Source organism: Culex pipiens, chromosome 1 (assembly GCF_016801865.2).
Source record: "Culex pipiens pallens isolate TS chromosome 1, TS_CPP_V2, whole genome shotgun sequence".
In the NCBI taxonomy this organism is placed as follows: Eukaryota; Metazoa; Arthropoda; class Insecta; order Diptera; family Culicidae; genus Culex; species Culex pipiens.
Genome location: NC_068937.1, coordinates 45,806,155 through 45,821,558, shown reverse-complemented (window position 1 = coordinate 45,821,558; position 15,404 = coordinate 45,806,155). Strand labels below are relative to the sequence as shown.

Sequence of the window (15,404 nt, the reverse complement as noted above, 5' to 3'; positions counted from 1 at the left end):
GCATTTAATACTGAATTCGAAGCACGAATCAAAAGTTTTCACATTTTACATGAAATTTGTTCAACTGAAATTTGCCTATAAATTTGGAGATTTTTTTAATTGTGTTTCAAAAACACATATATTTATTATTTACAAACTTACTTAACCTTCTCATAGTGGAAAATTGTCCAAGGAATCCGAAAATGCATTCCGTTTTCCGATTCAAAATCATGTTCATTGAGAAAATCATGACACATTAAGAAGTTAAAATTAATGACTTTCATCAATATTTTCCTAACCATAGTTAACTAACTTTTTAAACTTTTCAAAATTTTATGAACAGTTCTTCTTTAGGTACTTTGAACACTTCTATACCACAGTCAGTATGATTCTAAACTTTGCCGTAAGTATTTTAATTGTAAGTCACCCCGGCTATCAAAGTCACCCCGTTTTACGGTATAGGTCAGCGCTGAAATTTTGAAGTTATCGCAGTTTTAGTGAAAAAGTAGTTTTTTTCCCGTTTCCGTCATTTTCTCGATTTTGCGAACGGCGGACTGGAAATCCCAGTTTTAATTTTCAAAAAATCATATCTCGGAATCCGGTTAATGAACACCTCCGGTTTTTGAATTAATACGTAAAATTGTCAGACACCGTCAAAACGGCATTTTAAAATTTCATTTGACCTGTTCAAATGTTGGGCTAGGTTTTTCGGTTTTAAGGCTATTTTTCTGAGAAAGACCAACTTATCTCCTTCCATTTGCGTCCAAGACAACCTAAAATCGGTTAAAAAGGCGTGGAGTTATGATTTTTTGAAAAATGTGGTTTTTGCCAAAAATGACGCAAATTGCCCTTTTTGGGACCACCCTAGCACAGTGTAGGTCACCCTAATGGCCAAAAGAAAGAATACGGGTCTAATTATTTTGGCCAAGGAACCTCTAGAAAAAATTTGAGCCCGATCGGACGGAACATTTTTTTCGGTTTAGGCTCTTTTCAAAAGGAATTGCTGTATAGTTGAATCCAAGAATCGGAAAAAAATGCATTCTAATATTCAGAACTACCAAAGATGACTCGTAAGGGTATTCGAAATTGAACCTCTAAAAATAGCCTGGACGATTTATAGAATTCATATAATAAGAAATGAGAAGAATGTATAAGCTTTCCAATTAGAAATTAGAACGCAAGATAAATTCGAACAACAATGCAAACGGTCGTTACCCCTCGCCTAGGATGGCTCCTCAGACCATTTTGCTTCCAAAAAACCATCCAACTCCAAGCGGAACTTACTTGAGGATATCTTGGAGACTTTCCCTTATCTTCTTAAAGCATCATACAATTTCCGTCTTCCAAACCCCCTATCCTTGAACCTGACTGTGCGTAGGAGATGGGAGCGGCCGGCAATGGACGGCTGTCATAGTGTTGAGAATCTCGAAACTCTACAACTACAACTTTGCAAAAGAATTCCGTTATCAAGAAACATATTCCAAAATATTCAGGTACCATTTTTTCAGGGACAGCTGGCGAATAAAAAAAATCTAAAAAATACAGTATGAAGAGAAAAACTTAGAAAAATCAAACACCACATTTCGAAATGTTTAAAAATAAGAACATATTTTTCCATCCTTTTATTTACAACTTTGTATACATAACTTTCTTTGTCTTCTTCGAACGTGAACAGTAGCAACATTACATGTGTATGTGTTTATATTACTTTATCATTTTTGTTTGCAGTTTTTTCTTTCTTTTTAGTTTAAATATTGTGTGTTTTCAGAGGGACAAACCGAGCTGTGTGACATTCCATTCGTAGTAGTAGTTAGATACACTGTGTAGAACGATTAGTTTTGCTTAGTTACGGTTGGCGTTTTCGCATTTTTTTTGGTTTAAATTATTAACAAAAATTGTAAGTCAAATGTTCAAATATTTTTTTTTGTTAGAAAGCTTGTTTTTCAATGACCCTTGATGGTTCACTTGCGAAACAAGCTTTCTCCAGCCTTTTTATTTACTTTTATTTTTAGAACATGTGTCATGAACTTTTGACGAACAATTTTATCTCAATTTGTTGTTGTTTTTTATCAGTGCTTGCGTGTTTAACTAAAGTTCGCAGGGTTTTTTCTTCTCAATTTCTCGTAATTAGCTTAATTTTCCGGTGGAAACGATGATCCGTGGAAGAGTCGTCCAAAGTCAGCCAGTCTGCTGTTGATGGCGATTTGGTTTTCCTCCGGATCACGGCCCAAGCGTGGTGTGTAGACTTCGGTTCCTGGTTATTTAATTTGATGTTCGATAAAAGTAAAGAGTATTAGCATTTGGTATAAACAATCTTTTCATATTACCCAGTTGCATTAAAGAGATTTATTTAGTTTCTCATAGAATTGACGATTTTTTTTAAATTTAATCTTTAAGCGACAATACAATTGAACTCTTTTATGCAACTAAGTGTTAATTAGTGAAATCTTCCAGCATCCCTAGGCGAATGCTGCAAAATTTCAGGACAATCAGAATTTGACACCGGAATGTCATTCCCCAGGAAGAAAAAAAAGAAATCGTGCTTCTATCCCATGCACCAGTCGTAACCATCATCATCTAGTTATGAAAACACGAAGATTTGTTGTTGCAGATGTAAAAATAGAAAAAAAATAAAACAAACCATTTTAATTCCACCATTCAACATCGAACAAGTAATTCACCTGTGTTTACAATTGTTCACCTTTGATCTCGGCGTTTGCCACGTGGGCACGTTTACCCAGTCGCGGTCCGAACCACATGGCCGAGTTTGCCGCACCGGAGTTACCGCTGGCACGTTTCTGCAGGCCACTGCCGGTGGAGGAGGAAGACGACCAGTACCGGTTCGGTCCGGCGCGACCTACCCGCGGGAACGCAACGAGCTTGCCCTGCCGCTTGGCCATCTCGAGCCCGGTTCGATACGGGTAGTCCTCTGTGGATTAAAAGGGAGGTGGTTGTGGGTTTTGGTCGGAGGAGAACGAAAAGTGTGTCAGTGATTAGTGGGATTGAGTAGAAGTTGCTGCAATTAAGTTTCTTGGATAAATAATTTTCTGGAGTATTGATTATTTCTTTATTGAAATATAAAAAAATATAATTGAACATGGTCTTAACAAAACAAGAAAATTAAGCATTCACATAGCAATTAACATAACACATTTTATTGAAATAATCCAGTTTAAATCTGATGCAGGATCAACAACAATTCTCTAAATTGTGCAATTATTTACGAAATCGGCTACCGGAGTGTTTTTAAGGTAGGGGAGAGTGGGGAAATTTGATCCCCTTTTTTGTATCGCACATATAACTCTCTTAATTTCTTACAAAACAATGAACTTTTTACATGAATTGAAAGCTTAAACATTCAACTATGTTTGGCTGATAAGGGTATTTATTCAGACGAACTCTTCGAGTCATGCCAAGCGTTTAAAAAAAATATTTTTAACCGGCATTTTCAAAATATTTGGGGTAACTTGATCCCCCTTTCAAAATTTTGAAGAAAACTTATGCAAAATGTTTCTTACTCATCCAAACTACTGATTTTCTATGAGTTACAGCAAGTTCACGTAAAGCCTGAAAGTTTTTGTTCAAAATATAACAAGTTTAGTATGTAAAAAAATTTAAACTTAAAATATTAATTTTTAGACCAAAATTGAGCATGTTTGCAAAAGCTGGTAATTTGTGTTTACAAAATATTGGAAAAATGGTGCAAACTGCAGAAAATCATTTACAACTATACTGAAGGAAACCGAAATACGAAATACCAAACCAGGGTGATTCCAGTGACTGTAAAAATGCAGGGATCAAGTCTCCCTAATAGCACTTTTTTAAGCAATTTATTGTAAAAAAGGTTGACGATTAAATTAACGTCAAATGCTTGAGGGCTTTGTAGTTGATAAGTTTATTAAACAATTCCCGTAAAAACATATTTTTCTAAATAAATTTCAAGTGTTTTCTATACATATCAAAACAAAGAAAAAAGATCTCTTGGAGTTTTTTTGGAGGTTGTCCACTCTTATTTGTGTGGGTTTAATCGCCAACTTGCTGCAATCCAACTAGTATTTTGCCACTATGCTGCCAGCAGTCATGGGTTTTTACAATCAGCAATTCTACCCTTGACGAATGACAGCAAGTCGTGGCAATTCGAGAATCACGTCTATTCTTAGCACGTGTAAAAAAATTGTGTAAATTTGGAACGTTGAATATTACCTCTTTTATGATGTATTTTTACCTCAATTTAGACTGAAAAAGAGACAATACACCAGAAAAGTGATAAAATTACACCTTTTCGGAGGTTAAATTAGAATTTTTTTCTAACATGAACGATGTACCTTTTGCCTTCCTCACCTTACTGAGGAAAGGCTATAAAATCACTCGAAAACTGAACTTCTCAATTAGACCTCCTAGACCCACCTTCATGTATACCTATCGACTCAGAATCGAATTCTGAGCAAATGTCTGTGTGTGTGGTGGGATGTTGATCAAAAAATTGTCACTCGATTATCTCGACATTGGGTGAACCGATTTTGTCCGTTTTGGCGTCATTCGATCCGTTTTGGGGTCCCATAAGTCGCTATTAAAAATTATGCAGTTTAGTTAAGTACTTCAAAAGTTATGCTAAAAAAACGATTTTGACAAAAATCCGGAAGATTGTAAAAAGGGTGGTTTTTGTAAGAAACCCCGACATGTTATACATTTTTAGAAAGGTATTTAAAAGACCTTTCCAACGCGACCAATACATTGAAGATCTGACAATCCTATCAAAAGTTATTAGCACTTAAGTGTTATTTATGCCCTTTTTGGAAGCCGGATCTCAGATATCACGATGAAAACGTTGTCCGGATCTATCATGCAACCCGTCGTTGAACAGGTAATCAAAAGACCTTTCCAACGCGTCCAAAACATTGAAGATCTGACAACCCTATCAAAAGTTATAAGCACTTAAGTGTTATTTAAACACTTTTTGGAGGCCAGATCTCAGATATTTTGATGAAAACGTATTCCAAATATATCATGAGACCTAAAAAGACCTTCCCATGAGCGTGTCTATTTTGGATAGCATTACCCTTTGAATGAGAGGAAGGCACCAACCACCTAAGGGTGGATTAAGTAAAGTTTTACAGATGTAATAATACTAAGATTTTTTTATGTTTGAAGGTTATAAGAAATAAGAAATTGATCATTTACCAATGAAATAATTTTAGAATTATATTTAAATTTTGAAAAAAAAAACAAAAAAAAATGAAACCTCCAGATGAGCTTTGATCTAAAAAATCATCAAAAATCCAATTTTAAATCGATTTAAGATGTTGAAATACATTGAAATGAAGAAGTCTTCACAGTAAAAAATAATGTAAATTTGGAAGCGGTAATTTGGAACGTTGAATGTTACCTCTTTTATGATGTAATTTTACCTCAATTTAGACTGAAAAAGTGACATTACACCAGAAAAGTGGTAAAATTACACATTTCCAGAGGTAAAATTACACCTTTTTTCTGACATAAAAGATGTACCCCTTCCCAGATGTAATATTACCATGATTTTTTTTCTGTGAATGTGAATGTGAAAAACGTATTTTTTCAGAGGTCATCTTAGCCAAAGTATTTGAAACAACATTTTCATTTTTTCTCGATTAAATTTCCAAAAGATCATGTTCGCATACACCCAAAATTCAGAATCGAGATAATCGTTCTCTCAAAATTTATTGAGGGCTCAGTGCCAAAATCGATAGAATAATGGTACCAACTCACACCATCATAACAAATGAGTTCATTCGTTAGTTGAATCAATAAATCTCCAACAAGTGTCATACATCGACTTCTGACTTCTCCTTGGTCACCAAGCTGTGGTGGCCGAGGCAGCTAAGTCATTGGATTGGTTTGTCAAAGGTCTCTGGTTCGATTCCCGTTGTCGACACTTTTGGTTTTTTGTTTGACGGATGAACTTTTTTTGCAAATGAACCTCGAGAGAATAGTTCTATCGCCCATCTCGAGCTGTGTTCTCTGCGTCCGTGAATGGTACCACTATTCTCTCGACTCGAGACCATCATTCTCTCGGACTAGCGCTGCCAGTTTTGGGTGTAGCAACCCATAGTACATAGGGTTTTTTTTTAATTTACTCTTGATTTCATGACAAAATAGAATCGTATGCAGTAACTTTTGAAAAGTACCAAATTATGTTGCTATCAAAAGATATTGGTAGTAGAGGGTTAAACATATGAAAATTTGTTCCACGTTTAGACTGTTACTCCGCAATAACTTTTCATGCATAGAAAAAGTATTGATTTGAAATTTTATGAAAAGATCTTTCCAAAATTAAGAAAAGTGAAAAACTGCTATACCTTTGCTAAGAATCGTTAAATGATCAATGATTGTTACTACTCACCAGGACGACAATAATTGCAGTGTTAAATTATGTAAATTTTGACACTTTTACCAAAAGACAAACATTTTTTCCGGGCTTTCAAATGAAGAGTTATACTTTCCACACAGTATAAAAATGGTTGTAACACAGATGCCCAAACTTTCATTGAAAAAAAGTGTAAATTATCATCTTTTATGAATATTTATATTATATTGATATGAGGAGAGAAAAATCCACAAAAGAGATAAATTAATACCATTTACTTTGACAACTTCGAATTTTTGAACTTTTTTTATTTTGTATATGAAAAGATCTAATTTAAAAAGATGGAGATAAGAGTGACAAGAAAAATGTTTTTTTTTTTGGGAATATCCTATGTGACACCCCCAGCTCTCAACAGCATCCCCGAAACATTAACTGATTTGGCTCAAGATGCATAATTTTGCATAAGAAATCGAGCCAAGGGGTGTTCCTTAAATTCATGTTTGTCACCCTATTGAACACACAACAATATTTGAACCGAATGAATGAGTAGGGGAACAGCATCTAATTCCAGCGTGCCTCTAATGTTGGCAGGTCAGAGCTTTGACATTCAATTAAAGCTAATTAAAAGCGTTTTCAACTGAAATCGAGTGATAAATAGCTAAATATGAAGTGAGCAAGCAAGTTTCTATCAAAAGTTTTGCAAAATTAGTTGTTTAAATAGTGAAAATCGGCAATTTGGATGGAGTTAGGAGCGAGTGCTTAACCTGCCAAACATAAGAGAATTTCCTTTATATGGAATAGAAAATCTAAATAAATAAATAAAGTTAAAAGAAGGAAACTTAAAACGACAAAAAAATACTTAAATTTATTAAAATAGGTGTAGTTTAAGAAAAAAATATCAGGTTGGTTGATGTGATTACTAAAAGGCAAGACATTTCAATATCATTTATCTTAAATTTCATTTTCAATACAGCTAAAAACGAATGTCAGGAAAAGCTAAAAATAAAACAAAAATATTTTGAGTACCTACAAAAAAAGTTTATTTCCAAAAATCAATAAATAAAAACAATTAAAAAAACCCAAGTACAATCCATACTAACCATAATCGTCCGCTCCCAATTGCTGCTGCTGCTGTTGCTGTTGCTCCACCAGATCGCCCCACTCGAGCAGATCCGCCGGATCGGAGCGACCAACTCGGGGGAAGGCAAACAGTCCCACGGTGGGTCCTCGCTTGTGCCGGGTGGATTCGCCCAGCATGCTACCGTCCTGACTTCCATCAGCTAGTTTGTGTGTTGGTGGCCGCGACAATTGAAAGAAAACAACAATAGCAACAGAAGACAAGCAGGATAGATTAAAATTATCGCGGGAAGTTGTTTTTTCATTGACGGCTTGGTCGCAGTGACTTAACCATTTTCACAGCAAACATTAATGTTTTTAAGTTGCCCAAGAAAATAAAATTCAATTTTTAACGTTATGTTGAAAGTCACAAAAGCTTAAACTTGTAATTGTAAATATTCACTAATTAATTTTAATTGGGTTTTCAGAGCAAACCGAAAACACTGAATGTTTTAAGACTGCTTGGCATTACTTTTACTAATAGTTTTTTTTTCTCACAAATAGTGAATTTAGTGAAAATGTATCGTGACAATTTTTCTGTGTGTTCTTCTAATTGTACTTGTTTGTCCTCGTTCGGAATTGTCATGCTGATCATGAGCCTAAGGCTTACCAGCGAGTTTCCCGGAGGCTTCAAGTGAGCTTTCATTAGAAAAATCTTTATTTTTCAGCATTTCGCATTGTTTTTTCCTTCTCTGTGCTAGATTTGCATTTCTGTTCCAGTCTCGTTCTGGGGCTCTCGCTCATAATGGGACTTTAATTATCCTCCCCCTCACAACTGGCAAGTGCCTTAAGCGATTTGAGCGAGATATGCTTTATGCTCTTTGATTGTGTAGGCATTATGATGTGATATTATGGTTTGCCACTCCGCAATGGCAATCTCTGTACCAGTCGCAGCCTCAGACACGGGGCTTATGACGGGGTGGTAATAATAGTCTATGTTTTGCGGGGATGACAATATCTCGGAATAAGCTGCAGTTTGCAGAATGTGACTTGGTGATTCTATTTGAAGATGATTAGGTGGATAATTAGTGAAATCTTCTCTCTATCTCAAGATTTAATCTCGTTTTGCCATTTTGAACTACATTAGTGGCGAGATGATTGAATGTCACCTTGGTGTGATGAGGTTAGAGAGTAAACTAATTTCAAATTAAATCACATCTCCATTACACTTAAGGTGAAGCCGTTGATCATTTTCGAAGAAAATTGATCATCACTCTAAAATTCTCTGTATTGAATTCAATTTAACGAATTTCTGCACCAAAATGAATCAGCATGTGCCGGTTGTTGCCTTCTTGAAGCCACTGAAGGAATTTTTGATCTAAATCAATTGTGCTTCAAAATTTATATAATTTTGTGGTACAGTCATTGACGCCCTAGTTGGCAATCATTGATTAATGACGATTTCCATAACTTAGCAAGGAATAGGATAATCGTTACCAAAAGGAATCAGCATGTGTAGGGCACTATTCTAAACAACTTGTAGGAGGAATTTTATCAAAATATTGATAAGGGCGCAAAATTTATATCTTTGAACGAAAAATCATGGCAATGATGGAAGTCTTCACGTTAATACTGAACTCTCGAGTTAGAGGCATAACATTTAAATTCAAAAAGAAGTTTTACTTGTATAATTTCAGAACCAAATACACCCTTGGGGAACCAAAATAAGTTGCTAAAATATCATTCGCCAAAACAAATGAAACACGGCTGAAACCATTTTTGAAATTACCTTGGGAATACCAGAAATACTCTTAGAACAACACCAGATTATGACATTAGATACCTTATTTTGGTATTAATCAAATTTAGAAAATATTAGAATACAAAAAAGTCACATTATTGAACCTTTTTGATGATATTGAGTAGTTCTCCTAATTGAGTGTTCGCTAATTATTTCGCGATATTTCCATACATTCCCTATGACAAAAGAAGCAATTTTTCACTATTAGTTTTCACATGCAAGTCTCCATAAAAATTTTGTAGTTACACCAAATTTGCAAGTGAAAAGTATGGGAAATATAACCATTCCCAGCCTACTAAGCGGTCGTGTCTGAATGATGCTGAATAATTTAGGGTGTTCCTTGAACTTTACTAAAACCAAGTACACCAACCAATAGAACAGCTTTTTGTTAACATTTCTGTTTAATTTGACATTTACTTATAGTTATTTATTCCTTTTACAAGCATTTTACAAAAATATTTCCCAATTGAACAACTCTCTGCGAAATCGGCCGATTTCGACATTTTTTTTATATTTTTTGATTTGGCTCAAACTTTGTGGGGGCCTTCCCTATGGCCAAAGAAGCTATTTTGTGTCATTGGTTCACCCATACAAGTCTCCATACAATTTTGGCAGCTGTCCATACAAACATGGTACGTAAATATACAAACAGCTGTAACTTTTGAGTGAATTTTCTGATCATTAAGAAAAATTGTGAAAATCCAAAAAAAAAAGTGAATTTTCTGATATTAAGAAAAGAATAGGTACACGGAAAACATAATTAGCAGATTTTTTGATCAACTTTTTTCAAAAATGGTCAATTTCCCAAAATATTTTTTAATTTCCAAGTTTTTTTGATATGTTTTAGGGGACAAAAATCCGCAACTTTTGAGCCATACGGAAACATGGTAAAAAATCTGCCGCCAAGTTATGATTTTTTGAAAAAATAGTGATTTTTGGAAAAAATCCAAGATTCATGCAAAAACAAATTTGACGTAATTTTTTAATGTAAAATTGAATTTACAATCAAAAAGTACAGAGCAGATTTTTTGATAAAGGGCTTTGTTTTCAAGATATAGCCACCGAAAGTTTGATTTTAGAGAAATATTTGCAGTTTTTTGATTGTTAAAAATAGTGACCATGAGTGACCATTTCTAAATTTTTTTTTGAAAGTTCAGAAAATTTGCTTTAAAATTGTCTAAGAGACATTGAAGATTGGACCTCGGGTTGCTGAAATACAGCCGCTTTAAGAAAAAGAAACACGAAAATTTGAAGTTTTCTAAGTCTCACCCAAACAACCCACCATTTTCTAATTTCGATATCCCAGCAACTAATGGTCCGATTTTCAATGTTAAAACATGAAATATTCGTAAAATTTGTCGATCTTTTCGAAAAAAATATTTTGAAGTTTTTTTTAAATAAAGACTAGCATTTTAAATGGGCGTAATATTCACTGGCTCACCCTTACACACGCCGCTGGAGGTGTTAGTGGCCGGCCTTTGTTCTTTATTTGCTTTCGCTTCTCGCTCGGTTTTCGCTTCCTTCGACGAGAATAGGTAAAATGTCAAGTGACTGAGGACGTTTGTTTTTTTTTACTGGCGCTGTTTCGAATAACATGTTTCGGGATTATGTTTCATGTAAGTGGCTAAACCATGTTCAAAAGAACATGTTACCGGTAGTTGGGAGCCACGGGGTCTTTTTTGGGAAGGGGTAGTATTTTTTGAGAAATAGCTAGAAAACTGTCATATACATATGAAAGTGTGGAAGATCCCCGTTCATTTGAAAATCTTAAAGTTATCCTCGTTTGAAGTTTTTGAACTTTTTTCCTATGGGACGAAATTTCGCCTATTTCAATTATTATTATTATGAGTCTACATGGACATGATTTATGGTTCAGATAATTTTATTTCTTATGGGAAATAATGTAGGGAACATTTTTCCTGAAGCACGTAAAGTGATTGGAATAAGAGAACACAGTTATAAAGGTTTTATTGGAAATTTGGGAGATTTTCTGATAAAATTGCACACCCTTTTTTCATAAGTGAAAAGCTGTTGAGCTCTCATTTTTTGTGTGGATTTGTGAGCAATCAAAGTGATGAGAAATGGTGTCTCAAAATAGAAGTTATCATCAAATATGCATTTAATTCGATCTTTTTGGCCAGTAACTGGCATTAATTTTTGTGCTTACTCGAGGCGGAACTGTAGCTGGTAAGTTTATGGACTAAACAGTTATTTTGGAGTTTAATTCGAGCAACAAACTCTTCATATGCCTAAAATAGGTGTTTGTTTAGAATAGGTTTATTTAACCTACTTGACCGAATTATCGATAAAGTGGACCGATTTTGAGTTTTTTATAATTTTTTTATAGGAAATTTGCAAACATAGTTTATGTCAAGACCCCCCCCCCCCCCCCTCTTCCTTCAGTGCTGGCTCGTAAAACCAAAGGGCAAACAAATATTTTTTTCAGAATACTTCATTATAATTATTATTATTTATTATTGACACCTTACCATAATTTTCGCATTCGTGTTAAGAATGCTTCATAATTTTAATGAAATTAGACGTGCAATCAACTGAAAACCAGTTTAAATGCATTTTCTTGCGTTGATGATTACTTAAAGCATTATTAAATAACTTAAAACATATTTTGAAGTTTTGTAAAATTTTAATTTACAGCACCGCAAAACAAAAATCGCAAATAAAAAATTCTGTCAGAACTTTGATTATTTTAAACAAGTTATTTTTAAACAACTGTACTGATGTTTAATATGTTTTACAACACTTGCTCCATTGAAATGTTGAAATCATTTCCAGAGTTTTTTTTAAGGTCCTATAAACAATATTCTCAATTTTTGCTTTTTGGGTGTTTTAAGAACCGCCTTGAGTTCAAAAACACCCAAAAAATAAAAGTTTTGTTCATAGGGCCTTTTCAAAAAAAAAAAAAAACTTCCGATTTTGCCGGAAGCAAGAAACATCATCTTTGAAAAATTTATTTTACATTTTACAATTTTCACTCTGAAACTTTGAAAATTGGACAGTTGTGATCGATGAAAATGCGTCATGATCTTTTGTACTGTAATTACAAAAGCCGACTCGGTCCTAACCAGGTCTCAGTACCGAAAATGACATAAAAAAATTAATTTATGAAAAAAATAGCCTGTAATTTTCAACTGAAGATAACTCGACAAAAATTGGTTTGATTTTAATATAAGTAAGTAAATCTTTCCCTGTTCCTGAGGGGAACACCCGTAAAGAGTATCGGGGCCGGCATTTACAAAGCGGATTCAGTGACAGTTTAATGTTAACATGTTAAGGTTAATGTTAACATTCCATAGGTTGTCTTCCTAAGGTGTCTTGATAAGGTCCAGTTTGCGACGATACACTACCTTCCCTTTACTAAGCAATCGAATCCAGAAGGGAAAAGATCACCAGTTGTGTTGGTCCGAGCCGGGATTTGAACCCCGATCTACCGCTTACGAGGCGGAAGCGTTACCACTAGGCTACTTGGCTCGGTCATTTTTATATAAACTTTTTTTAAAATATTCTTATCTCTAAATAAAACAAATTTCAAAATTTTTAAAATTATTGTATCATATGAATTGAAAGAAAAAAAATTGAATATCGAACATATAATGAATGTGCTGATAAGACGTTGCTATTTTTTAACTACTGCCAATTTTGTGTTTAGAAGGTAATAGCTCCATTCTTTATCAGCATTATTAAATAAATCAAACAGTTCTGATTTATTCCAAACTTGATTTGCAGTGTACGCAATATTAACTTTGAAAAGTATTTGCATATTATTGTAATTTTTGAAAGAAATCAATTTATAAAAAATTATAAAAAAGCTAAAAAAATCTAATAATCCAGATCCAATATGTGTAATCGGTATTAAGACATTGAAAGTTATGCTTTAGATTTTAGATAAAGAATTCAAAATCCATATGCTAGAAATCTGTTCTTTGTATAAACACTAGGGTGGGTACGTTTTTCAAAAAGTTCTCGGATCAAGTTTTAGTATGGTTCCCCTTGTAGGGCATGCCCATAGGGACTTTCATGCCAAATATCAGCTAATTTGGTTGTAAACTGGCTGCGCGCATCAGGGTTAAAGTTTACATGGGAATTACTATGGGAAATTGGAACTTTTTGTTCAAACGCTCCTCCAGGTCTGGGAAAATCACGCGCCAACTTCTGGTATGATCAGGCCTAAGGGGAATGGTCTGGAGAACACTTTCCCGAAGAGAGCACACGGATTCGTTGTACCTAGAGCTGGCGCATCGGCAAACAATCCGATGTCTCCGGAATCAACGGTTTTCCTAGAAAAAGCATCAAATTTTCCTTAGCATGCTATGAAAGCTCGATGAACACCGCGACGCCATACGTCAGGCAGCTACCGCGTGGGTGAGAAACGGCTGGAATATTTAATTGCAAACCTTCTTTTAAATAGAAAATGATCATTTCGAGTAATCCTGATATTATTTAGTCGAATTCAGAATCTTTGCATAGCAAATTTGTAATTTTTTTGCAAATATTTCAACCACGTGGTAGCTGCCTGACGTATGGCGTCGCGGTGTTCATCGAGCTTTCATAGCATGCTAAGGAAAATTTGATGCTTTTTCTGGGAAAACCGTTGATTCCGGAGACATCGGATTGTTTGCCGATGCGCCAGCTCTAGGTACAACGAATCCGTGTGCTCTCTTCGGGAAAGTGTTCTCCAGACCATTCCCCTTAGGCCTGACCATACCAGAAGTTGGCGCGTGATTTTCCCAGACCTGTAGGAGCGTTTGAACAAAAAGTTCCAATTTCCCATAGTAATTCCCATGTAAACTTTAACCCTGATGCGCGCAGCCAGTTTACAACCAAATTAGCTGATATTTGGCATGAAAGTCCCTATGGGCATGCCCTACAAGGGGAACCATACTAAAACTTGATCCGAGAACTTTTTGAAAAACGTACCCACCCTAATAAACACTCGTACCATACGGATACATTTCGTACAGTTTAAACACTTTTTAATATCTACTTTTTCATCACTTTCTTGGAATTTATGGTATCAGTCATCATAAGCACATTTCAATTTACTAAAATATTTAGCTTTTTTCAACCATTCGATATTGTTAGTGATGTTATTTTAGGGTAGATACACTTGTTTGAAGACTTCAAACTGTTTGAATGTTGACTGTTTGTTTCTATTGAACGTATTCCACTATCTTTCTATTTATTATTTTTAGGGTATTTCATGTCCAACTTCCGGAATATTTAAAAGTTTTGATTTATTTTGAAATCACCCTAAAGATTATAATTTTCCACTTTTGAATGGCATTAATCAATCGTAGCTTAAAAATATATTCGATGTTCTATAACAGCACGCAAACGTGTAACTTTTCAACTTCTGCCATTTGCTCTCCAACATACAGTTTTCCAATTCCAGAACCTTACCCTCAGCCCGGCAGAATCTGGCCGTGGACAGCACGATCAGCACCAACGAAACGTAAACCAACATCTTCAGCTGTGCAACGGGAAGCATTCTGGTTCCAGCGATTTAGTCCTCTTTTCGAAATCGATGAAACTGTTAAAGTCACAAACTTTGTCACTAAATTAGCACTTCACTGAAAAGCTTGTTAAATTCACGTGTTAAGGTTAAGGTGAGTTCCCCGTAGACCTGCAGATTGGCGAATGATGCCTTATCGTAAGATCTTGGCTCCTTTATATACTAGGTTGCACTGGCCTCTGGACTGGAAAGCACACACCAGCCGGGAAAAAGCAACAGGCAACTGGCGCATGTCCGCTAGAGGGGGTTAAAACAGTACCGAGCAACAGGACTAGAAGGTGGTGGGTGGTCGAAAGGACATCTCCCAGGACGGAATGAGGAGGGAGGGATGGTTTCGGGGGGTGCAAAATCACGGTAACAGCAACGAGCAAACAGGTGAGGTGTTGGCTGATGCTGTGGCCCCTGATGATGCTAATAAAGATGGGCTCTAAACTCCTCACTGGCCCGGTGTTGTTTCGGGAGTCGAATCACTGGGATTGCGGTGAATTGTTTTGGTGGGGAAAATAGGGAGAAGCAGAAAAAAACGGGATGATGATATTGTGATTAGAAAAAACATATTTCACTGAAGGAAAAAGGAAACTGCTTATTGATCTAAAATTGTTAAAAATTCAATTTCTATTTTTTTTATAAGATAAAGCAAGTAATTTTTTTTGGGCATTGTTTTGTTGTTCAACTGTTGAAATTTGTAAACTACA

General features: G+C 35.2%; 1 protein-coding gene across 2 annotated transcripts; it reads right to left on the bottom strand.

The window, feature by feature from the left end:
- Positions 1 to 1,560: 1,560 nt before the first annotated feature.
- On the bottom strand, positions 1,561 to 14,849 carry LOC120417040 (cardio acceleratory peptide 2b). Of its 2 annotated transcripts, none has more exons than XM_039578987.2 (4): positions 14,598 to 14,849; positions 7,423 to 7,602; positions 2,681 to 2,908; positions 1,561 to 2,233 (listed from the first exon to the last, which is right to left on the bottom strand). In XM_039578987.2, exons 1-4 carry the CDS (start codon positions 14,683 to 14,685, stop codon positions 2,112 to 2,114), a joined length of 618 nt encoding a protein of 205 aa, XP_039434921.1. In that variant the 5' UTR covers positions 14,686 to 14,849; the 3' UTR covers positions 1,561 to 2,111. The 2 variants fall into 2 exon arrangements, with proteins under 2 accessions (XP_039434921.1, XP_039434923.1); XM_039578989.2 differs by having other exon boundaries at positions 2,661 to 2,908; positions 14,598 to 14,848.
- Positions 14,850 to 15,404: the final 555 nt, after the last annotated feature.